The 23,855-nt window shown below is 45.8% G+C and overlaps 2 protein-coding genes across 3 annotated transcripts in view; one reads left to right on the top strand and one right to left on the bottom strand.

The window, feature by feature from the left end:
- SAMD4B (sterile alpha motif domain containing 4B) overlaps positions 1-1,469 on the bottom strand; it is a 77,112-nt gene extending 75,643 nt beyond the window's left edge. For both annotated transcript variants that reach the window (XM_068250474.1, XM_068250473.1), the window contains exon 1: positions 1,392-1,469. The gene's annotated coding sequence lies outside the window, so the exon portion shown is untranslated. The remainder of the gene's footprint in view (positions 1-1,391) is intronic.
- Positions 1,470-5,988: 4,519 nt separating this feature from the next.
- The window catches only part of GMFG (glia maturation factor gamma), a 28,818-nt gene continuing 10,951 nt past the window's right edge, over positions 5,989-23,855 (top strand). Inside the window, exons 1-5 of the mRNA XM_068250475.1 lie at positions 5,989-6,070; positions 18,009-18,105; positions 18,236-18,285; positions 18,489-18,538; positions 20,818-20,900. Coding sequence (XP_068106576.1) covers positions 6,068-6,070; positions 18,009-18,105; positions 18,236-18,285; positions 18,489-18,538; positions 20,818-20,900 — 283 coding nt within the window. The 5' untranslated portion in view covers positions 5,989-6,067. The remainder of the gene's footprint in view (positions 6,071-18,008; positions 18,106-18,235; positions 18,286-18,488; positions 18,539-20,817; positions 20,901-23,855) is intronic.

Below are 23,855 nucleotides of genomic sequence, written 5' to 3' on the forward strand. Positions count from 1 at the left end.
CTATCCAACTCCTGTGACTGAAAACACCTACCTGTGTGGAGTGCCCCTTTACACACAGCAAAGGGTTATGATTGGCTAAAGCTGGGCTAGTGACACAGACAATACATTCCTGTGACTGGAGAGACACACCTGTGTGGAGTGCCCCTTTAGCCAGCAGGCAGAGCTGTGATTGGCTGGGCTAGAGACACAGAGATAATAAATTCCTGTAACTGGAGACACACACCTGTGTGGAGTGCCCCTTTACACACAGCCAGCAGGCAGAGCTGTGATTGGCTGGGCTAGTGACAAAGAGACAATACAGTCCTGTGACTAGAGACACACACCTGTGTGGAGTGCCCCTTTACACACAGCCAGCAGGCAGAGCTGTGATTGGCTGGGCTAGTGACACAGAGACAATACATGCCTGTGACTGGAGAGACACACCTGTGTGGAGTGCTCCTTTAGCCAGCAGGCAGAGCTGAGATTGGCTGGGCTGGTGACACAGAGACAATACATTCCTGTGACTGGAGAGACACACCTGTGTGGAGTGCTCCTTTAGCCAGCAGGCAGAGCTGTGATTGGCTGGGCTAGTGACACAGAGACAATGCATGCCTGTGACTGGAGAGACACACCTGTGTGGAGTGCTCCTTTATCCAGCAGGCAGAGCTGTGATTGGTTGGGTTAGTGACACAGAGACAATACATGCCTGTGACTGGAGAGACACACCTGTGTGGAGTGCTCCTTTAGCCAGCAGGCAGAGCTGTGATTGGCTGGGCTAGTGACACAGAGACAATACAGCCCTGTGACTGGAGACACACACCTGTGTGGAGTGCCCCTTTACACACAGCCAGCAGGCAGAGCTGTGATTGGCTGGGCTAGTGACACAGAGACAATACATGCCTGTGACTGGAGAGACACACCTGTGTGGAGTGCTCCTTTAGCCAGCAGGCAGAGCTGTGATTGGCTGGGCTAGTGACACAGAGACAATACAGCCCTGTGACTGGAGACACACACCTGTGTGGAGTGCCCCTTTAGCCAGCAGGCAGAGCTGTGATTGGCTGGGCTAGTGACACAGAGACAATACAGCCCTGTGACTGGAGACACACACCTGTGTGGAGTGCCCCTTTACACACAGCCAGCAGGCAGAGCTGTGATTGGCTGGCCTGCAGATGGCTTAGCTGGCGCTGGGCTAGTGACAAGTGACACATTAGAGGCAGAGGCCTCGCTCCCCCCACAACACAGCCGCCCTCTCACCCTCCCCCATGTCTGGGCGCAGAACCCCATGTCGGTTGCTATGGAGATGAGTGAGGCGAGGCTCCTCAGTCCCCCCTGCCCCATCCCAGCGCCCTCCTCCACCCCGGAGCACTCCCGGCATCCCCTCCCCAACCCGACTGCCCTCCGTATACACTTACCGCCTGCTCAGGCCGCTGCACTCCCCCGGGGAGCCACACAGGCAACCACCACCGCCAGCACGTCGCACGTTACGCTCTGCGTGCCACCTGACGTCACCGCGCGCGTCGAGGCTCCACAGAATCCACCCGTGGTCACGGATTGGCTGACAGGCGCGAACGCTAGACAGGGCGCTCTGTGGATTCCTCCCCCTAGGCCACGCCTGTGACGGCAAGGGCGCGCGCTGATTGGCCGAGCTTGGCTTAATTGACAGCTGGAGAACAATGCAGGGGGGCGTAGCCTGGAGAGTGCTGCAGAGGGAGAAATGTCATGGACTGGGCTTGGGAGGGCGGGGTCTCTTGTTGCTGCTGCCTGACACGCTGATAGGTAGAGGCGGGACTGTTGCCTGTAGCAACCAGTTTGTATTTTCTCCCAGGGAAGCTGAATCTAGTTGCCAGGAGTAGTTTACTTTCTAGCAGCAGGGGCGTGGCTCTCAACTGTCCCTTATTCTGAGGGGCAGCCCCTCTCTAGAAACCTAAACACACACCCCCACCCCCCTTTCTTCATTTGTCCCGCCTGTAGGGATCATGTATGTCTTCATTTGTCCCATAGCTCCTAGCTGTCCCTCTTTCAGAGGGTCAGTCCCTCTTTGGGAACCCTGTCCCTCTTTCCTCCTCATTTGTCCCTCTTTCCGGACTTTGTCCCTCTTTCTATGTAAATATATATATTTATCTACTAAAAAATGTGTTTGATTGACTCTAAACTTTATTCCCATTCTTTGATATATTACTAATTTTAAAATGTTAATATGAAGGAAAATGAACCGGGATAGAAAAGACCAGTGTAGTTTGAATGATAAAACAACATATTTTTCTCATGAAATCTTTATGGTATGCGTGACTAGGGGTGTGACGGGGTGTGATCAGGGGTGTGGCAAGGGCGTGGCTTAAGTGTCCCTCTTTCTCATCTCAAAAAGTTGGGAGGTATGTTTGTCCCTCCCGTAGGGATGATGTATGTCTTCATTTGTCCTTCCTGTAGGGATCATGTATATACAGCTAAGCAGGAAAAAGGGCGCAGGAGCCCTTACTGAAATAACTGAGCCGTCATAGGTGCCTATTATAAAAAACGCAATTTACCTTTGATAATGTCAGCTATATGTGGCAAAGAAGGTAAATTGAGGCGCCCGATAGAATCGGGGGTGTTAAAGGAGAGCTGTAGTGAGAGGTATATGGAGGCTGCCATCTTTATTTCCTTTGAAGCAATACCAGTTGCCTGGCTGTCCTGCTGATCCTCTGCCTCTAATACGTTCAGCCATAGGCCCTGAACAAGCATGCAGCAGATCAGGTGTTTCTGACAAATTAGACAGATATGGCAAGATTACCTGCATGCTTGTTTCTGGTGTGATTCAGACACTACTGCAGCCAAATAGATCAGCAGGGCTGCCAGGCAACTGGTATTGCTTAAAAGGAAATAAATATGACAGCCTCCACATACCTCTCACTATAGGGTTCTTTTAAGATATGCAAACAGAGACATTGCATAGCAGACACAGAACCTGCGAATTTAGCGGGCGCCACAGGGAGTAAGGCTGGGTGCACACATAACACACATAACATAACAAGAAAGGTCGCGTTTTATGTCGTTGGTTTTTTTTGTGTGTGCGTTTTTGCTGCATTGCGTTTTTACCATAGATGCGTTATGCATATGTTTTCATGCAATTGTGTTTTTCAATTGCGTTTTATGCTAATCACTAGGAAGACAACAGGAAGCGGCAATACATCAGAAAACAATTAAAAAAAAAAAAAGCATATAAAAAAGCATACCATTGCGTTCCCATTGACTTTCCTTATGTGTGTTTTTAATGCATTTTTTAATATTATGCAACAAAACCTGCATTTTTAAAAACACATGTTTGAAAACACATAGAAAATGCATATGCGTTTTTCATATGCATTTTTTCCTGCGGCCCATAGACTTCCATTAGCGGTGTTTCTGTTAAGTGTGTACCTAGCCTAAGGGCCTGAGCCCACTAACGCAGTTGTGTGCAGTTGTGTCCACTTTTTAGCAACACGTCAATGTTACAGATGCTGAAAAGCGGACACAACTGCGCACAACTGCGTTAGTGGGCTCAGGCCCTAAGGGTTAGGCGCCACTGGGGAGGGTTCTTAGGGTTAGGCACCACCAAGGGGGGGGGGTTGAAGATTCTGAATGCAGAAAAACTGACTCTAATGAATGCCTATAGGCCTGTTGCCACTAAACGCAATTTTTCTGATGCAGAGAAATTATGGATGGCATGTTGCAGATTTCTACATCCGATTCTGAGTGCAGAAAAACTGACTCTGATGAATATCTATGGGCCTGTTTCCACTAATGTGTTCATTGGATGGGAAATAATGCATGATGCTGAAATCTGAAAATCGCGTTTAGTGGAAATATGGGCCATAGGCTTTCATTGGAGTCAGTTTCTCTGCATCCAGTATTCGCGTTGAGTGGAACCAAGCACTAAAAAGCCACATGCAGCAATATGGATGTAGAAAAACTGATGCAGAATTAGTGGAGATAGGTCCTAAGGGTTAGGTACCAACAGTGGGGCGTCTTAGGTTTAGGCAACACCAGGGGTAGTTAGGGTTAGGCACCACTAGAGAGAGGGTTCTGTGTGAGAGTAGGGTTAGGCTTGGCCATGGTAAACATTACCAATATTTTACTATTGATATCCAGCAAAATATCGCTAATTTTAGCCATATTCTACTAGCGGCAATCCCCTGTACCCTTTTTTCCAGACGTCTTTTTTTTATGTACACAAGGGACAGATTTATGTAAATACACACCTAGTTTAGCGGATGGATGCATTTTGCAGGAAATGATCTTTTGCATGTGTGCAGCATCTTCCGAAAGATCAGTCCTTGAAACTTCCCTGACAGACCTCTGCGACAGATAAATTCCTCAGTTTGCAAATTTCATCTGATGGGTGTACTCAGCTTAATAGAATAGACTGTGTAGGTATGCTCTCATACTACATGGAAGGTGGTAAAATTGGTCTTTGATCTTTCATTTTCCAAAGACTTTTATCTGATGTGTGTACCTAGCTTCAGAATTGACATTTCACGAAATGTTTGGTAAAATCAGCTGTTTTCCGCTTTACTAAATGCGGTAATGCTTAGTGAATTGAGCCCTATGTCCGACATTGGAGCTGAAGGGGAGAACTTCAATGTCAGGAGAACTCCAACATAGTCTGACGGATTGGAAAGGTGCTTGAGAGCAAAACTTTATTTTGAGTTTCAATCCATTATAGGACAACTGAAGTGAGAGATATATGGAGGCTGCCATACTTATTTCCTTTTAAGCAATACCAGTTCCCTGGCTGTTCTGCTGATCTTCTGCCTCTAATACTTTTAGCCGTAGACCCTGAACAAAGACGCAGCAGATCAGGTGTTTCTGACATTATTGTCAGATCTGATGAGAATATCTGCATGCTTTTTTTCTGGTGTTTTACAAACACTGCCGGAACCCAATAGACCAGCAGGGCTGCCAGGCAACTGGTATTGCTTAAAAGTAAATAAATATGGCAGCCTCCGTAGTCCTCTTCTCACAACAGTTCTCCTTAGTAGCATCTATGATGTGAAAACTGGTTCCTTTTGGTGTAGATGAGAGAAAATAACAAAGTGGACTAAGGGGGAACTCCAACTTGTGTCACTTAACGTGGCGCTCAGTAGGTTAGGTATGTTTTTTTTCAAACCGATAACCTTCAAAAGACAACAAATGTTATTCCCATTCACTGCCCAATTTAAAGCGAACCTGGACTGAAAGGGATATGGATGCTTCCATATTGATTTCTTTTTAAACAATACCAGTTGACTGGCAATCCTACTGATTTATTAAGGTGGCCATACATCTAGCGATTATACAGGCAATCGACCATCCAGAGACATTATTATTGTAAAATAAGCAACATTTAAATTAAATATAAAAAAAAGGAAAATGTTGCAGCAGCAATCACATGCCACCAACAGAAAGCTCTGTTGGTGGCAAGAAAAGGAGCCAAGATTAATTTGTGTGCTCAGTTGGATGGCTCTGCAGCGAGCTGTTAAAGCTGCAGTGGCCTGAATTGTAAAAACAAATGGCCTGGTCACTAGGGGGTGTAAGCCTGAGTTCCTCAAGTGGTTTAGTACGGTCTGAATCACGCATCCGAAACAAGCATGCAGCTAATCTTGTCAGATTTTTGTCAGAAATCTCTGATTGGTATGCTTGTTCAGGGGCTATGGCTACAAGTATTAGAGGCAGAGGATCAGCAGGACTTTAAGGCAATGTGCATCCTTAAATAAATATGTCAGCCTCTCCATATCCCTCTCACTTCAGGTTCCCTTTCATGACACCCCATGGAGTTGTCCTTTAAATTCTGACTGTATGCTCTGAGAAGCATGAAAAAGAAAGTTGTGTCTTTGAAAGTCTCAGACAAAACTCTCTCCTCAGCATTTTAAGTATGTTTGTTCCTAGTCAGCTAAATTACAGCTAACTGGGGCTGTGATAACAGGATGTGGTCACGGAACATGTGCTCCGTGCTGCTCCCAAGACAGTAGTGTGCTGTGCACCCCTCACCTACCCCTCCTCCTGCTCCTGCCCCTCACATCCTGCTGTCATCCACACAAGAGGTAGCTAGTTACAGAAGAGGAAGCCAGTCACAGAGAAGACGCCCTGCAGGATGGTAAGATGCTGCCTGTCTCTGTGCTGTGAGCAAGACTGTAAAGGGTCGGTGTAGTAGAGTCTCATTTAATAAGGTGCGGTGCAAAAGGTGGGGAGAATGTGCACTGTAAAGTAATCCATAGCACAGTGGCATAGTGGTTAGCCCTCTTGCCTTGCAGCACCGGGCCCTGGGTTTGTATCCCAGCCAGAGCACTATCTGCATGAAGTTTGTATGTTCTCCCTGTGTTTGCGTAGGTTTCCCTGGGCAGTTTTCTCCCACATCCCAAAAACATACAGATAAGTTTATTGGCTTCCCTCTAAATTGTCCCTAGACTACGATACATACATAGACATATGACTATGGTAGGGATTAGATTGTGAGCCCCTTTGAGGGACAGGGAGGCTTTGTGCACATCTAAAAACGAAATCGCTGACGCCACATTTTCAATTTTTCCGTGTTTTTTTCCCCCCTCCCGGCACTCCACTGCACGCTACGTTTTTGTACAAAGCGCTTTTGCAGAGCGATTCCGTTATGATGCTTATGACAGTCGATCGTGGTGATTGGCTGGCGGGGGAGGGAGGGAGGGCTGGGAAAAAAATACTGTAAAATAAAATAGACAAATTTATTTAAAAAAAACCCAACAAATAAATAAAAATAAATAAATTAACAAACAGGGAAGCAGCGATCAGAGCCCACCAACAGAAAAGGGGGGGGGGGGTTTATCACTTGTGTGCTGAGTTGTACGGCCCTGCAGCGAGCCCTGCAGTGGCCTGGTTTGTAAAAAATAACCTGGTCACTGGTGGGGGGGGGGGGGGGGGGGGGGGGGTTAAAGCCTGTGGTCCTTAAGTGTTTAAGAAAATCATTTTTTATTTTGTATTATTAAAAATGAAAATCAATATATGGCCAGAAAGAAAAAAATCGTTCTACAGCTAAGCACAAGAGGTTAGCGGATGAGAATACACAGCTACACAGCTGCACACTCCCTTATATGAACACTTTCTGCTTCAAGGAGGACAATGGCAGTCATATAAGATCTTAAACTTCTCTATTCTATCTACATGCTAAAACATAATTAATTTTGTCTGCAGTTCCATGTTAAAAGCATGAAACTTCTAGGGTAAGGAACAAATCTGGGGTCAAAGACCAAGGTGAGCGATCTGTGAGTGACTATCTTACATAGGTGCAGCTTTGCTGTGTATACAGTAGCGGTGTTTCCCCAATAATAAAGAGTCTTATATTAATTTTTGCAGCAAAAGATGTGCTAGGGCTTAGTTTTAGATGTCTTATATTTCTAGGAACACACAAGTTCCTGTATCGAAAGGAAACGCCCGCTGCACCGTCTGTAGGTTAAAAGTCCAATTTTTATTGTGGCATTCGTGGACTAACAGCAAATACAGCTCACGCGTATCGGAGCAAACACATGGCTCCTTAGTCATAGCTATATGCTTGTCAACTAATTGGACTTTTAACCTACAGATGGTGCAGCAAGAATTTTCTTTCGATATCTCTACAAATTGGCTTGCTGGTTTCCTGCTCTCGATTGTCAGGAGTGGAGTGGTTGCAGCGACCTGTTCTTGTGCTTGCGCAAATTCCTGTGCTGCGTGTCCTCCTGCCTTTCCCACTGTGCCACCTCCTTCCTCTGCTGGATCCACCTCTTGTGTGCCCCCGTGGCCCCCTTGTACCTTTAGTGTCCTCCTGGTGTCCCCCTCTATCCCCGTGTCCTCTTTTATACTCTACTCCTGTGTCCTGTGCCCCCTATGTCCTCTGCTGTCCCCATGTCTTCCTGGTGTCCCTCTGCATCCCCATTTAACCCCCAGCTCCATGCCGCGCTGTCCCGTGTCCTCTGCTGTACCCCTGGATTCTCTTCTTTCCCCCAGCTCCATGCCGCTGTGTCCCCAAGCTTCAGTCAATGGGGACTACATGCTGAGTAGCAGCGAGTGTAGTGATTGGCCCCATGACTGAGCCTTGGTCCCGCCCTTGTAATAACACAAGTTGCCATACTTCTATCCCTTACTTCAGCTAGAGCTTACTTTCGGGGTAGGGCTTATATTTCAAGCATGCTCGAAATTCCAGCTAGGGCTTACTTTTGGGGTAAATGTCCTTATTTTGGGGAAACAGGGTATCTGCAGAGAGACAAGAAGAAACAAACACACTGTGTAATTCAGAGTATAGAGTAGTGGGCAAATGCCCTAATAGAAAGGTCTCTCCTAGAAGGTGTAGCTGGGATGACCCATATGGTCTGCCAGCAGTGGCTCGTATGTCCCACTCAGGCCGGGGACAGGGTTTAAGGCAGGCTCCAGGGATACTCTAGGGTGACTTCTGAGACTGACGATGAATGCTGCGGTGACTCTGAAGCTCGGTCGGCTGAGGGCACGTGTTAAGTGGTAAGTAGTGTGCTCTGCTGGTATGAGCTGGTTCCAGGCAGCTATGAATGGGGTAAGAGACTGGAAGAAGACTATCGATGGTTAGCCGCAGGAGTCCGGCAGGAAGGTTTTAGTCCTTTGAATGCCACGCATTCTGCGGGAGTACTCCCCCGCTTTTTCAAGAGGATAAAACAAATTCATATACTGTAAATAGTAGCCACTAGAGGCGCTCAATAAAAGTATTAAAAAAAACCAAAAACCTAAAAAACACTTTACAGGAAGGTAACAAAGCTTACCTACAATGATGAAAAAGTTAAACGTTTACATAGTTTTATTAACCCTCCTGGCGGTTAATTAATTCTGCCAAATAGGCAGAAATACATTTTTTTGTGTTTCATGTAAAGCTACCAGAGTGGCGCATGTGTCCCTCTAGTGCGATCGTCGCCGGCATCAATAGCAAACGGGAAAGCGTATATAACTTGTTCCCCTGTTTGGCTTTTCCAGTCGCCATGGCGACGATCGGAATGACGTCATGGACGTCAGCCGCCTCCGATCCAGCCCTTAGCGCTGCCCGGAAGTCATTGGTCCGGGCAGCGCAGGGCTATGGTGGGGCGCCCTCTTCCGCCGCTGCGCATGGCGGCGGCGCATGGCAGCGGCGATCAAGCAAAGTGCTAGCTGCACGTGCAGCACTTTAAATGGGGCGAATCGCCCCACCAGTGGCTGAGATATCTTCTGCGGCGGCTTACCCCGAGCTCAGGGTTGCCGCCTAGAAGGTTAATATGGATAAAAACAACGCATTTTGTGGTCTGAAGCCACTTCCTCAGGTGAATAAGCCTTGTCCGTTGCTGTATCTAGCTCGGAGCGCCTTTTAGGAGGCACCATATTGTAGGCAATTTTTCCAAGGTTAACAGACAGTCTTACGGATGGTTGGCACACAAACCAATGTATATTGCTGTTGGTGGTGGTGTGACTGTGAAAGACACAGCTGTGGTCATGACTTCTGCAGAGCTGCTTAGGTAATCTATGACTGTTGTGGTTGTAGCAGCCTGCTGTGCTGTGTCATTCAGGAAAAGAAACGGCAGGAAGTCAGTAATAAGATTCACAGTATTGCTATGTAGCGGCTAAGAGGTTAGCACACCTGCAGGGGTATAACTGCAAAAGCCATGGGACCTCCAGCAAAACTTGATGCCTTTCCTACTAGAGATGCGAAGTTCGGATCTTTTCAATGATCCGGATGATTCGAATCGGATCATTGAAAAGATCCGGATCTTTGATCCGAATCTCGGATCATTTTACAAGGGAAGCATTCGGGGGTGAAATGACTAGCAGGACAGGAGAAGGGGAGGGGGGGGGGGGGGGGTGGTGGACAAACAGAGAAGGGGAGAAGATGGACAGAGGGCAGGGAGTGGACAGAGAAGGGAGGAGGGACGAGCAGAGAGCAGAAATGTTTCTTTGCACACAATACCCACATGCTGCAATCATATGCTTTACATATATTTCACCTATATGTTCATCTGTATACTCCCAACTCCCATTCCCCATAGCATTCCCAGAAGTGAAGTGCAGCTGTATAGAGCAGTGCAGGTGGATCATATTGCACAGCAATCACAGTGTCTGCCCTGTCCTAGCCCAGCATGCTGCCTGTAACGTTACTGAGCTGTGCCAAAAGTTTCCAATGTGTTCACTATGCACAACTGGAACAGACAGCCTATAATGAGCAGCACATTTCAGCCAGTATGTGTGCTCTACACATATCTGGCAGTGGCACCCATGTCCCCTCTCTCTCATCTACCTGTGGCTGTGCAAGGCTGCCTCCCCTTCAACAGAGCGATCCATCTCTGCTCTGCTTCCAGGACCCCGCTGCCCGCTGAGAGGGGGGCGTGTCGCTCCTGACCCCGCCCCCTTTGCGATCCGAATCACTCATTTTGATGATTCGGATGATTCGACTCACAAAATAGATTCGGATCAAAGATCCGAATCGTTCATGATCCAGACAACACTATTTCCTACATAATGACCCCAGGGTGACACAGCAATTTTTCAATTGAGTTAATTTGCAGCGGTTGGCTGCTGTATAATCAAAGGGAGGTAAGACAACCACCATATATACATCTCCTTTTTAAATGGGTTTTCATTCATTTTTTGGGTGCCTCCAACCATCTTCCATTATCTAATACCTTTCTGTTGGAAGGTTGTTCTTTTTAGTGTAGTCCCTGTCCCTAAGACCTACCTAATCGCTGTGAGTGCAACCTTGAAGATCCTTGCAACTAGCCCTGAGCAGATACGGAAATTCCTCTATATGCCATATTGGTGGTTGCAGGTTCATCATGCAACCAGAAATTTATAAGTGAATTCGATACACATAGGCTTATATTTCTGGTGTTTTGACACATTGCACTGGGCCCATATGCAATTAACTTCTTTGTTTCTCCTAGTTTTCTCCTAATTTCTCAACTTCTTTTTAAAATAACTTCCGGCACTGCAATTGAAAAAGTACCAAAAATTAGATGAAAAGGTGATATTAAAAATTATATTGAGTATTTTCTTGCTTGCAGGTGGCTTAACCCTGTCCCTGCCAAGCATGTATTAGGTACGTTGTGGCTGGAAAAGGCTCCAATTGCCAACAACATACCTAGTATGTTATTTGGCATTTTGTCACCGGGGAAGCAGTGGGGGATGGGGGGGGGGCAACATCATTCCTCCCTCCTTTCACATGCCCCTCCCTCCCCTCCCTCCGCCCCCCCCCCCCTCCCAACCCTCTACCTCCCTGCAATGCTTAAGCAGCGGTCGGTGTGTAATTACTCACCTGATCCCTGTCTCCATGCCACGTGTCCCCCACCGGCAGCCGTCTCCTCTCTTCTTCTTGTTTCCTGTATGACACGTCATTACATACGCATCATACAGAGTTTGGGGCGGCCATTGAGGTGCCTGTTGCCGGAAGGAACACTGCATGGAGAGAGTGATCGGGTGAGTAATTACACACCACACCATTGCGCTCAAGCTCTGCAGGGAGACACAGGAGGGGGGCCCGTGTGGAGGGAGGATGATGTCGCCCCCACCTTCCCGCAGTGGCACCTATACCTGGTACCTACACTGGGGCAACTATACCTGCTACCTATACTGGGGGCACCTATACCTACTACCTATATTGGGGCACCTATACCTGGCTACCTATACTGGCTGCACCTATATCTGGCTACCTGTACTGGCAGCACCTATACCTGGCTTCCTATACTGGCTGCACCTATACCTGGCTACCTACATTGGGGCACATATGCCTGGCTACCTATGCTGGCTGCACCTATACCTGGCTACCTGTACTGGCGGCACCTATACCTGGCTACCTGTACTGGCGGCACCTATACCTGGCTACCTATATTGGGGCACCTATACCTGGCTACCTGTACTGGCGGCACCTATTTCAGGCTACCTATACTGGCAGCACCTAGACCTGGCTACCTGTACTGGCGCACCTATTCCAGAATAGCAAAAGTGGCATACCAATACATATCTGTTATCGTTGGATTCAGAAGAATCAGGGCTTTTACAAACAGTAACATTTTTGTCAGTACTGTAGATGTAATTCTTCTTTGAAAAAAATACACAACAGAAAAATATTTTATAGGTTTTTTTTTCACTTTTTCTTAACAAATTTCATTCAAAAATGTTGTTATATTTCCAGTAAAAGTACAAAATGTTGTTTTAGTGTTCAAGCCCAATTCATTACGGGGAAAAAAAACCAATATATAATGGGGTTGATTCACTAACCAAAATAGTGTGAGTAACCTCCTGTTACTTGCGCTATTTCATCACTTTTATATTTTTACCATTATTTTACTATTGCTAAACCTAATCCTATTCTCACACTAACCGTCCCTTTATCGATGCTTAACCCTCCCCCCACCGCAAAATCTGCCAATATCTGCCTCACTTTAGCTGCTAAAACCTCTCTGCTTATATTCACACCGCCTAAAAGCGAAAATCATCAGTGAAATTACTCTGAGTGCCATTATAAACTCAATTAAAGCTAATGTTACCCCTGCTAAAAAAAAAGTCAGATACTCACCTAAGGAGAGGGAAGGCTCTGAGTCCTAATGAACCTTCCCTCTCTTCTCCCGGTGCCCTCAGGATCCTCCGTTCAAATCCCCCACCGCGGGGGACTTCGGAAGTCTTCGGGAGCCGAGTCCTCCCGAAGACAGGCGGCTCCATACTGCGCACGCCTGAGTACGTCATAGACACACGCGAGTGCGTCATAGAGGGCGCTTGTGCATGCCCAGTATGGAGTGGCCCGTCTTCGGGAGCCCGAGTGGAGACTTCCGAAACCTCCCTTCGGTGGCGGAAGTGGCAGTATTTGACCGAAATGGTCGAATGCTGCTACGGGGGATCCTGAGCGGGACCGGGCACCGGGAGAGGAGAGGGAAGTATCATTAGGACCTCTCCTTAGGTGAGTATCTGACTTTTTTTTTAGGTGGGTTCCCATTCTCTTTAACAGTGCCTCTATGCAGTGCGCAAATTAACCGAAGCACCGGCGGCGACCAAATTACCTGCATCGGCTCTCTACACTCAATAGAAAAAGACACTGTAAGGAGAAAAGACATTCCCCGATGGGATACCTACCTCGGGAGGGGGAAGCCTCTGGATCCTAATTCCCCATCTTCTTCATCAATCCTGGGGATCCAGTGCGGGTGTGCAGTGCAGACGCAGTCAGGGGCGTAGCAATAGCCATAGCAGCCATAGCAACTGCTATGGGGCCCTGGAGAAGAGGGGGCCTAGATGGTACTTGATGCATTCACTATTAACTTTGCTTTGTTTCTCCAACCTCTGACTTTGTCTCAGTGCCCATGGACTATACACAGTGTGCATTGCATGAGAATGTAAATTACCCAATCAGCTTATATTCATTGGGTACTGGCAGGTGGCATTACTCAAGAGTGCCTGGATATGATGTCCCCATGGAAATTTTGCTATGGGGCCCCATTATGTCTAGCTATGCCACTGGAAGCAGTATTACCTTCAGCACACAGTAATATTTACCCATCCCCGCTCCTGCGCAAAGTGCAGTACAAGCTTCCCCTTGGGTTCCAGTGCAAATAGCTGAACCCGATCGGTTCCGCTCTAGTGCGCAGGCATCCTGCCCCAGTCGTACTTTTTTAAAGTGGAACTGAACTCTTGCACAGGACAAAAGGAGAACATAGACAAACGCACCCTGTATGTATTTAGAGAGTTTAGCTTGTCTAATTCCCCTGCATCTGTATGTAATCACTAATTGTAATTTGATCTGTCTCCTGTGTCACATGACTGCCATGGCAGGTAAGGCAGATAAGCTGATTTGAAAGCACAGGCAGGAAATGTTTTTTGTTTAAAGGTTATTATGCTGTTACATATATTTTAGAGCAGAGAGGACATTCTAAGTTCAGGTCCACTAAAAACAATAAAAAGATAAAACCGTTAACTATTATAAAACAGTTATAAAGATGGAAAAGTCTCCATATACAGTATGTGATGTGCTAGCACCATCTACAGGACATAATACTTTATTACAACTTGCCTACATGACAGCTGCAATATATCTGAGTAATCTCAATAATGCTTACTAAGGATGACTGTGCTTCAATTGTGCCTTATTTATAAGCTCAAGAACATAACTCACATATGACTTCATACGACCCTTCCTCACTCAGAACACTAGTCAAATGCTAGGCATGCTCTTAGTTACAATATCCCCACCTTGACTGCAATACACTGCATTGTTCCCTACCAGCTAGCCTCCCTTCTATCTCTACTGAATGTGGTGTGTCTGGGGGATGAAATTCGAGGATGAACTCCAGGAAGCGGAGAAACAGAGAAAACACCAGGAGTGCCAATAGTATAGAATTTCTAGGTAATGGGATATATGCAAGAAACAGCTACTACTTACAAGTGTGGGTTGCTTTAGGTAACCACAATTACAGGCATATGGAGAATTCTGTCTCCACATGGATGTGATGACTTCTGTTACAGTGGGTTGCAAAAGTATTCGGCCCCCTTGAAGTTTTCCACATTTTGTCACATTACTGCCACAAACCTGAATCAATTTTATTGGAATTCCACATGAAAGACCAATACAAAGTGGTGTACACGTGAGAAGTGGAACGAAAATCATACATGATTCCAAACATTTTTTACAAATAAATAACTGCAAAGTGGTGTGTGCATAATTATTTGGCCCCCTTTGATCTGAGTGCAGTCAGTTGCCTATAGACATTGCCTGATGAGTGCTAATGACTAAATAGAGTGCACCTGTGTGTAATTTAATGTCAGTACAAATACAGCTGCTCTGTGAGGGCCTCAGAGGTTGTCTAAGAGAATATTGGGAGCAACAACACCATGAAGTCCAAAGAACACACAAGACAGGTCAGGGATCAAGTTATTGAGAAATTTAAAGCAGGCTTAGGCCACAAAAAGATTTCCAAAGCCTTGAACATCCCACGGAGCACTGTTCAAGCGATCATTCAGAAATGGAAGGAGTATGGCACAACTGTAAACCTACCAAGACAAGGCCGTGCACCTAATCTCACAGGCCGAACAAGGAGAGCGCTGATCAGAAATGCAGTCAAGAGGCCCATTGTGACTCTGGACGAGCTGCAGAGATCTACAGCTCAGGTGGGGGAATCTGTACATAGGACATCTATTAGTCGTGCACTGGACAAAGTTGGCCTTTATGGAAGAGTGGCAAGAAGAAAGGCATTGTTAACAGAAAGCATAAGAAGTCCCATTTGCAGTTTGCCACAAGCCATGTGGGGGACACAGCAACCATGTGGAAGAAGGTGCTCTGATCAGATGAGACCAAAATGGAAGTTTTTGGCCAAAATGCAAAACGCTATGTGTGGCAGAAAACTAACACTGCACATCACTCAGAACACACCATCCCCACTGTCAAATATGGTGGTGGCAGTATCATGCTCTGGGGTTGCTTCACTTCAGCAGGGACAGGGAAGCTGGTCAAAGCTGATGGGAAGATGGATGGAGCCAAATATAGGGCAATCTTGGAAGAAAACCTCTTGGAGACTGCAAAAGACTTGAGACTGGGGCGGAGGTTCAGCTTCCAGCAGGACAATGACCCTAAACATAAAGCCAGGGCAACAATGGAATGGTTTAAAAACAAAACATATCTATGTGTTTGAATGGCCCAGTCAAAGTCCAGATCTAAATCCAATCGAGAATCTGTGGCAAGATCTGAAAACTGCTGTTCACAAACGCCGTCCATCTAATCTGACTGAGCTGGAGCTGTTTTGCAAAGAAGAATGGGCAAGGATTTCAGTCTCTAGATGTGCAAAGCTGGTAGAGACATACCCTAAAAGACTGGCAGCTGTAATTGCAGCAAAAGGTGGTTCTACAAAGTATTGACTCAGGGGGCCGATAATTACGCACACCCCACTTTGCAGTTATTTATTTGTAAAAAATGTTTGGAATTATGTATGAGTTTCGTTCCATTCCACTTCTCACGTGTACACCACTTTGTATTGGTCTTTCACGTGGAAGTCCAATAAAATTGATGCATGTTTGTGGCAGTAATGTGACAAAATGTGGAAAACTTCAAGGGGGCCGAATACTTTTGCAACCCACTGTAGGTCTGGTTAGTCACACTCACCCGAACGAGGACCACTGCATGAAATATCACAGTGATAGCCCCTGGAACAGGGATTTAACTATAATGATTGGGAGGTGTCCCTCCAAAAATATGCGTAATAGTACAGTTGGTCGTACGATAAGAAACAGTCTTACCTCAAGATGGAGGTGTAGAAAGGTTTAGACACCAAAAATAGGGGTGTATAAACAGTGGCATAGCTAAGGAGTTATGGGCCCCAGTGTAAGTTTTACATTTGGCCCCCCCAAGCACTCTATACATAATAAAACCTGCCAAGATCAAACACAGTGTCAGAGGTGCAAGAAGGGGACGGGGAACAGTTTGTTAATGAGTACTACTATTCAATTCGACAGACATAGATGGATTCTTGTCTGACTATTGTCGATCTCCCACTGTATGTGAACTCATGGGGCTCAGCATAGCAACCATTATTGCTGAGGTAGATTGGTTGCACAGTATGAAGCTAGCGTCTATTCAGTACACAGCAACACACTAAAGCCTCATTTTAGAGACAATTTTTGCTGTGGGTGTCCAGGACCACTTATGATCTCAGATGTTCTTTGCTGGAGATATCAGGCCCGAGTCTAGATGATGAACCACTCAAAACATGTCAAAGATAATAGTAGCAACAGCCATGCCCATCTGGATTTCGCACCTTGCCTCCTTTTGCCACTCTGGCAGAGTTGCTACGCTTATATATTTGCTTGATGAAGGATCAGTTTGGATCTGAGATAAACTAGTTCCTTTGCAGCCACTTCCCTCACTTTGCCTGGCGTTGGAGGAGCACACCTTCCTTGATATATATTATGTGATGGGGCATGGCTGTTGCTATTGTTATTCTGCATCAATACATCTGTCTTGGACTGAGCCTATACTCTGAGGATTTTATGAAATAGTACACCTGCTCAGTAGGGATGGCCCTGCCTGGGAGAACTCACAGAGAAGCGTTTGATCAGCTGATAGATCTGTAAGGCTCTGATCTGCTGGTCATGATCATGTGTTAAACCAGGAAGTCATCACAACAAATCAGAACCTTACAAACCTATCAGCTGATCAAACTGATCACATGCTTCTTCCTGAGTTCTCCTAGGCAGATCCACCTTCCTGCTCAGCATGAACCCTGGGATCCAGTTAAAACAAATCTGTTCCCCTGCCCCCCACCCCCTTTCTTACTTCCTAGTTTGCCGTCTGTTGTACTATAGGGCCTCAGGTGCTTAACCTACGATATAGGTAACTAGGTGGGAAGAGGCACCCCAAAAACTCCAGATGTGGAAGATCCAAAATAATAATAGAACGATCTCTTACCTCAAAGGAAGAAAAAACCTTGCTTGAGCTAAACAGGTTTTTACTGAACACTAAAATAGATAATGCAATGAGACTTGTCCTCATATTATAGTCAGCAGCCGGCATTAAAAGAGAATAAGGGTATCAGAGACTGAGCGCAACATCACGGTGATACGTAAAGTAGATAATGCGATTCGTACATCTATGCCACTTCTTCAGATCAATATACTGTACAGTGTCTGAAAAAAATGCTTAAGAGCTGGGAGTGCCTGGCTGTAGCCACAGTTACCTAATAAGAAAACCGCTCAGTTTTTGGGGGGTTATGTTCTAAGTCCCTTGAACTTGCAATAGCTTTTTTGTAGCGTGCAACCCTCCTGATGCAACTACAGTATGAAAGCAAGTGAGGAAAACCCAACCTCACACAAGTTCTTTAGGATCTTGGCGAGTACAGGAAATCATATTTCTACATCCTATTGCCTTACCTGGTATCACAAAGTACTACACTCTGCAGGGTTCCCGCTGTCTCTTTATCCTTTCTGGGAGGATCTTCAAACTCCCCAAATCTCAATATAGCCCTCTCTTTCTTCTGAGCACCTTGGCTCTCATTTGTCACCAGTGGCCTCAGTGATGTCTTTTGTTTCATCCAAGACTAACATGACCATTACCTCTCTCTCCTCTTATACAGTCGGACACGTTGGTGGTGTGTGATGTGGATCCTGAGCTGAGAGACAAGCTGAGAAAATTCCGATTTAGGAAGGAGACCAATAATGCAGCCATCCTGAGTGAGTGATTGGATACTGGGACTTCCCAAGTGAGCCCCCTGGCTGCGCACAAACAAAGACTTACCGGTAGCTCATTGACCTCATTACTTCTTCACTCTGTAACTTTTACCATTCTTCTGTTGTTTCATAGTGAAGATTGACAAGGACAAGCAGCTGGTGGTCTTGGAGGAAGAATTTGAGGTGGGTTGACTATATTGGGCTGTACACACTTATATGTCCTCTGTTCTATCTCTTCTCCACCTTGTACTTGGGACATACCCTCATTGTTTTCAGGCTTTGCTGGAAAAACTTTAAAATCATTAAATTCCTAGAAAAAGTAATAATATGCACTATCCCCTTTTTATTACCCTGTAATGTAATTTACTTTAAACTTTATTTTTCAGGATATTTCCCCTGATGATCTACAAAACGAGCTACCAGAGCGTCAGCCCAGATATCCTTACCAGACACGCAACTTACGTAGTAAAACTCGAGTCAGGACAAGGGTCTGAAGCAATATGAGCAATACCAGGAGATACTAACGCTTGGTACACAAATCAAATTTTCATTGGCCAATAATGGGCCAATTTTTCCACTTCCATGTAGTATGAGAGCTTACCTGCACAATCTGCTCAGAGTATTCAAAATATGTTGGCCTTCATACTACATGGAGGTGGTCAAATTGTCCAGTGATTGGCCAATGAAAATTGTTTACTAGGCTTTATTAGTGTTAGGTTAATGGGTACACTGTCCATCCTAGGAGTGAGACTATCTGGGGATACCCATTTACCTGACTGTAGATGGGCTTACAGTGTTTGCCTTTTGAGGTGACCCATTTTTTTGTGAGCACCCATCACAGACTATTGTATTTATCCAGAAACAGTGAGAGACAGGTTGAGATAAGTGCTTCAAAAAATAGCATTGCTCTCTGACTAAATTAGTCAGAGTGCAGAGAAGCTCTTTTTGCATAGATAAAAATTGAAGTTTCTTAGGTGGCCACACACCATACAATTTTTATTTTGATTTGATTCGGGCATTCCGATCCAATTTTCCGATTGATCAGGAGTTTTGATCAGAATCTTCGATGTAACACACCCGTTTTTTTGAGATCGGGATAAAAGATCGTGAACTTTGAAAAAATTGGTTGGTTAGAAAAATTGAGAGAAAACTGTACTGAATAGTTACCGTATTTTCAGCCGTATAAGATGCTCCGGAGTATAAGACGCACCTAGGTTTAGAGGGCAAAAACCAGGGGAAAAAAATATTCTAAAACTGATGAGTCCATATTCTGGGAGCGGGATAGCGGAGGCATGCGGTGGGGAGCAGAGGCACAGGCAGGGAATCCCCGACGTGGCGGCGGGCCGCGGTTTGTGTCGGCGGGCATTTGTAAGTCAGGAATTCCCTACCTTTGTCATATAAGATGCAGAGACTTTTTCTCCCCATTTATTTGGGAGAAGAAGTCAGTCTTAGTCGGCAGAAAATACGTTACATACATTTTTTTCTGGTTGAATACAGTTACATTTGATTGGATTTCTCGAATGAAAAGAAAAAAGTTTTTGACTTTTTGGGGGCAACCTATAGTATTTATTGAATAGGTGTTAAATTGGATCTTTTAATTGTATGGTGTGTGGCCACCTTTCCTGTACTGGAATCAATATTAGAGACTCATATCTGTGCTACTAATCTTCTATTTCTTAGCTGTAGTACACATACAAATCATTATCTTATAAGTTTATTTTCACTTCAGATGCCCTTTAAGCACAGTAAAAAGTGCAACAAACGACGCAAATCTCCAACTTGTTTCACAAGAAGAACAACTCTCTTCTTTAGTAGGTGCATTACTTAATTCTTTTCAAGCCAGATATGGAAGGTATAAGATGATCAATAAGATGAAAGTGTCAGGCTGGCACCAAATGACACAGGATGATAATATTAGGACTAAATGCTGAGGGGCGTGCTCACCAGCTGTTGAATTGCAATCCAAAGCTTCAGGAAATAGAGCTGCCGGGCACCAATTCACTGCAAAAACAGGCCTGACAGCTGTTTTGCACCCGCACTTTTTCAGAGGCCACAAAAAGGTCAAAGACCTGTGAGCTCTGATGAAGCAGCAGGACCTGCGAAACGTCTGTCAGGCCTGACGTGCACCTCTTTACTCTACTGTAATTGTGCTTGTTTAAAGGAAACATAAAGCAAATTCTGCATCCCCAGGATACACTTTCCCCAGGCTTCCTCCAGCCCCTTGCAGCAGACATGTCCCACGCTGGTGCAGAGGCCGACCCCAAGGTTGTCCTTCCTTACTGCACCTGCGTGAAGCGCCGCTGTCAATCAAGTCCACCTTGTCCGAAGCATACTGTGCAGGTGGGGACCCCGGGCCAGCAGCGGCGAGCGGAGATGCTGCCTGGGACATGTCGGCTTCAAGAGGCTGGAGGAAGCCACAGGTAAGTATATCATGGGGCAGCACATTTTGCTTTATGCTTCCTTTAAGGACTCAATAAACATGTTTATGCAGAGGATTGGTGCCCGGCTATATTTCCCAAAGCTTTGAATGGAGGGAATAAAATAAAATCCTTAAAATTATGAAATAATTATTATAGGCCAGAGGTAAAGGAAGGAGATGTTGCAGGATAGATATAGGAGGAGGAAAAGGAGAAGGTGTGGGTAGGTGGGTTGGGGGGAGGTGAGAGGCTAGTGGGGTTGGAAGGTATCATGGTCACTTCCTTAACTAGAAGACACATTCCTGGTGTACAGCTACAAATACAAGCATGATGATGGACGCATCTCATACCCCCTTTGTATGATCTTCTCCAGTCCAGTAGGTGAGTTTTCATGCCTGGACATCTAATCCAATGATGTGTAAGACCAATACTAAGGCTAATTTCACAACAGGACGTTGCGTTAGAGGGGGCGTTAAGGTCGCATAACGTCTCCCTAACGGAACGCCTGGTGGTGCTGGATGTGGACGTCAGAGTGAGCCGCGTTGTGCAGCTCACTCTGGCGTCAGTGATGCCGTGATGCGCACTCTTGTGCGCATGCGGCATCACGTGGTCCCGCCGGCCAATCGCCGCACAGAGCGGCCGCTCCAGGAAGTAAACACTGCACGTCACGACGTGCAGTGCATATTAATTAGCCATGTGCCTGGCCGCTCTCCGCTCCTCCACAAGATTACTGAGCATGTGCAAGCAGTCTAACGCGGCTCAGCCGCGTCTAAAGTACTGCATGCAGTACGTTGTCTTGTGACGCAGCGTTACAATGTAACGCAACGACCGCACTGTGAACAGCCCCATTGATTTTTCATTACTGTGCGGTGGGCTGCGTCACAGGCTGCTCTAACGTGCGCCTGTAACGTCCCACTGTGAAACCAGTCTCAGGAAAGATGTTCACTTTATTCTCTTGATATATAAGAAATACAAATGTCTATGGAGCAAACACAAGAAAATGAATTAGCCTTCTTGTAAAATGTCTGATGGTAAATTTGGCACCTCAGTACTGTATATTCAGTGTTTGCTGTCACTTTGTTTTCAAGCAATTAATTGATTTAAGTCCACACAGTCTCTAAGGCTGCTTTCACAGTGGGACGTTACAGGCGCACGTTAGAGCAGCCTGTAACGCAGCCCACCGCACAGTAATGAAAAATCAATGGGCTGTTCACAGTGCCCACGTTGCGTTACAGTTTAACGCTGGATGTTATTTGAAAGTGCAGCGTGCTGTGCGTTTGCACACGCTCAGTATTGTGTTTTTATTTTTATTTTGAGCAGGAGAGGAGGAGGGGAGAGTCCGCTATTGTTAGCCACATGGCTAATTAATATTCACTGCACTGCCCTGTAGTGATGGGAAGTTCGGCACGATTCATTGAATCGATTCATTGAAAAGAGCCGGACTTCCTATTACTACTGTTCAGAATCGATTCATTGAAAAGAGCCGGACTTCCCATCACTAGGTTCAGTCCTGCTGCTCTGCCTCTGGATCGATTCTGAACAATAGAGATAGGAAGTCTAGCTCTTTTTAATGAATCGATTCATTGAAAAGAGCCGGACTTCCCATCAATACTGCAGTGTTTACTTCCTGGAGCGGCCGCTGATAGGCTGGCGGGACCACGTGATGCGGAGTGTTCCGATCACGTGGTCCCCGCAGAGTATAAGACAAAAAAGGCGCACCAACAGCCGCACAACGCGGCTCACTCTGGCGTCCACCTCCAACACCACTAGGCGTTGCGTTAGGGGTACGTTATGCGACCTTAACGTCCCCTAAAATGCAACGTCTTGGTGTGAAAGAGGCATAAAAGTAACTTTATTCATAAGAAATAATGAATACATATTGTTGTGAGATAGCCACAGTCTGCTGCTTCGGGCTCCTGCCCTTTAGCAGTCCAGTGTGATAAAGGAAGGTGCCCGAAACCTTTATCTAGCAGTCTAGTTTGATAAAGGGAAGCTGCCCAACACAGCAGACTTACAGCAATATGTTTTAATTATTTTGTATGAATAAAGTTTTGGTAACTTTTGGAGATTGTGTGGACTTCAATTCATTGCTGTGATGATCCTGGCGGTACCCAGGTGGAAGGTCCAGCACGTCTCACCCCTTGAGGGTATGAATAATTTGCATCTTGTTTGTCTCCGATCAGATGTCAGACTTTGGCAACAGTTCATGTGTTGTACCCTCTGAAGGTGGATTCTTTCTGAAGTGAGAATTGCCAAGCAGCACCTGGTTATTGCAGGACTGCAGGGAGGGGCTTATCAGCCAATTTAAGGCACTGAGGCCCCATTCACACCTAAAAGCGCAAAACTTTTCAGGAGTGATTATTCCACAATTAACGCAGAAAAATCACTGGACACTGCATCGATTTTTCCGCAGTCGCGATTAGCGCTTCTATAGCACTAAACGCGATTGCCTGGAAATCGCCTGAAAATGGTGCAGGCTACACGTTTGCCGATTTGCGTTAATCTGGTGAGAACGGGCCCATAGGGTATTATTGCACTAGCGATTTAAAAAGCGCTAGCGCTTGAGCATTTTTCCCGAAATCGCCGGCAAAACGCTCTAGTGTGAATGGGCCCTTACTGTTCAAGTCCAGTCCAGTTACATAGTAGGAACTAAAAACCAATGTATCTATCTCAAATATAAAAATAGACATCAGTCTCACATATTTGCAAATAGGGATGGTCAAGGAGATGAAAACAATTCTGAGGCAATTTAATTCTACAAATTCCGTCTGCAAATTTATGCAACTTGAAAATTGACTAATCAAATTCCAAATGTCTCCTGGTGCCACAAACTCTGTCTTCTCCCCTAGAACCTGGCATAACCGCACTTGCTACAAAAGACCACTTCCCTTATAGAGAATGATGGGCTAGATGATGAGGTCATTGGCATGTTCAACACTATTTTAAAAGTGTCTCCGAACTGTACTGTGTTTTAAAGTGGTACTGTAATGATCTGCTCAGCTGTCTGCACGGGCAGACAGCTGTTTGTCCATTCTTTAGGTCTGAGGGCTGCAGGTCTCTGGAAAAGAGACCTGTCTTTGCTTTGCAACTTTCAGAGTTGCTCTGCTGGTGAGGAATTTGCATATACTTGTCTTGCAAATTGTTTAGCTGCTTCCTTTGATGGCTTGCAGTATAAATACCTTTTGCTCCCAGAATTCCTTGCTGGTCATGATGGTTTGTTCCTGCTAAACTCTCCTGGAGTGTCAGCCTTGCTATTGTTTGCTAAAGATTATCTTAGAGTATTCCTTGAGACTGCACTAGGCATCCCTTCTAGTGCAGTCAGGTTGTATTATCTGT

Source organism: Hyperolius riggenbachi, chromosome 8 (assembly GCF_040937935.1).
Source record: "Hyperolius riggenbachi isolate aHypRig1 chromosome 8, aHypRig1.pri, whole genome shotgun sequence".
Classification (NCBI taxonomy): Eukaryota; Metazoa; Chordata; class Amphibia; order Anura; family Hyperoliidae; genus Hyperolius; species Hyperolius riggenbachi.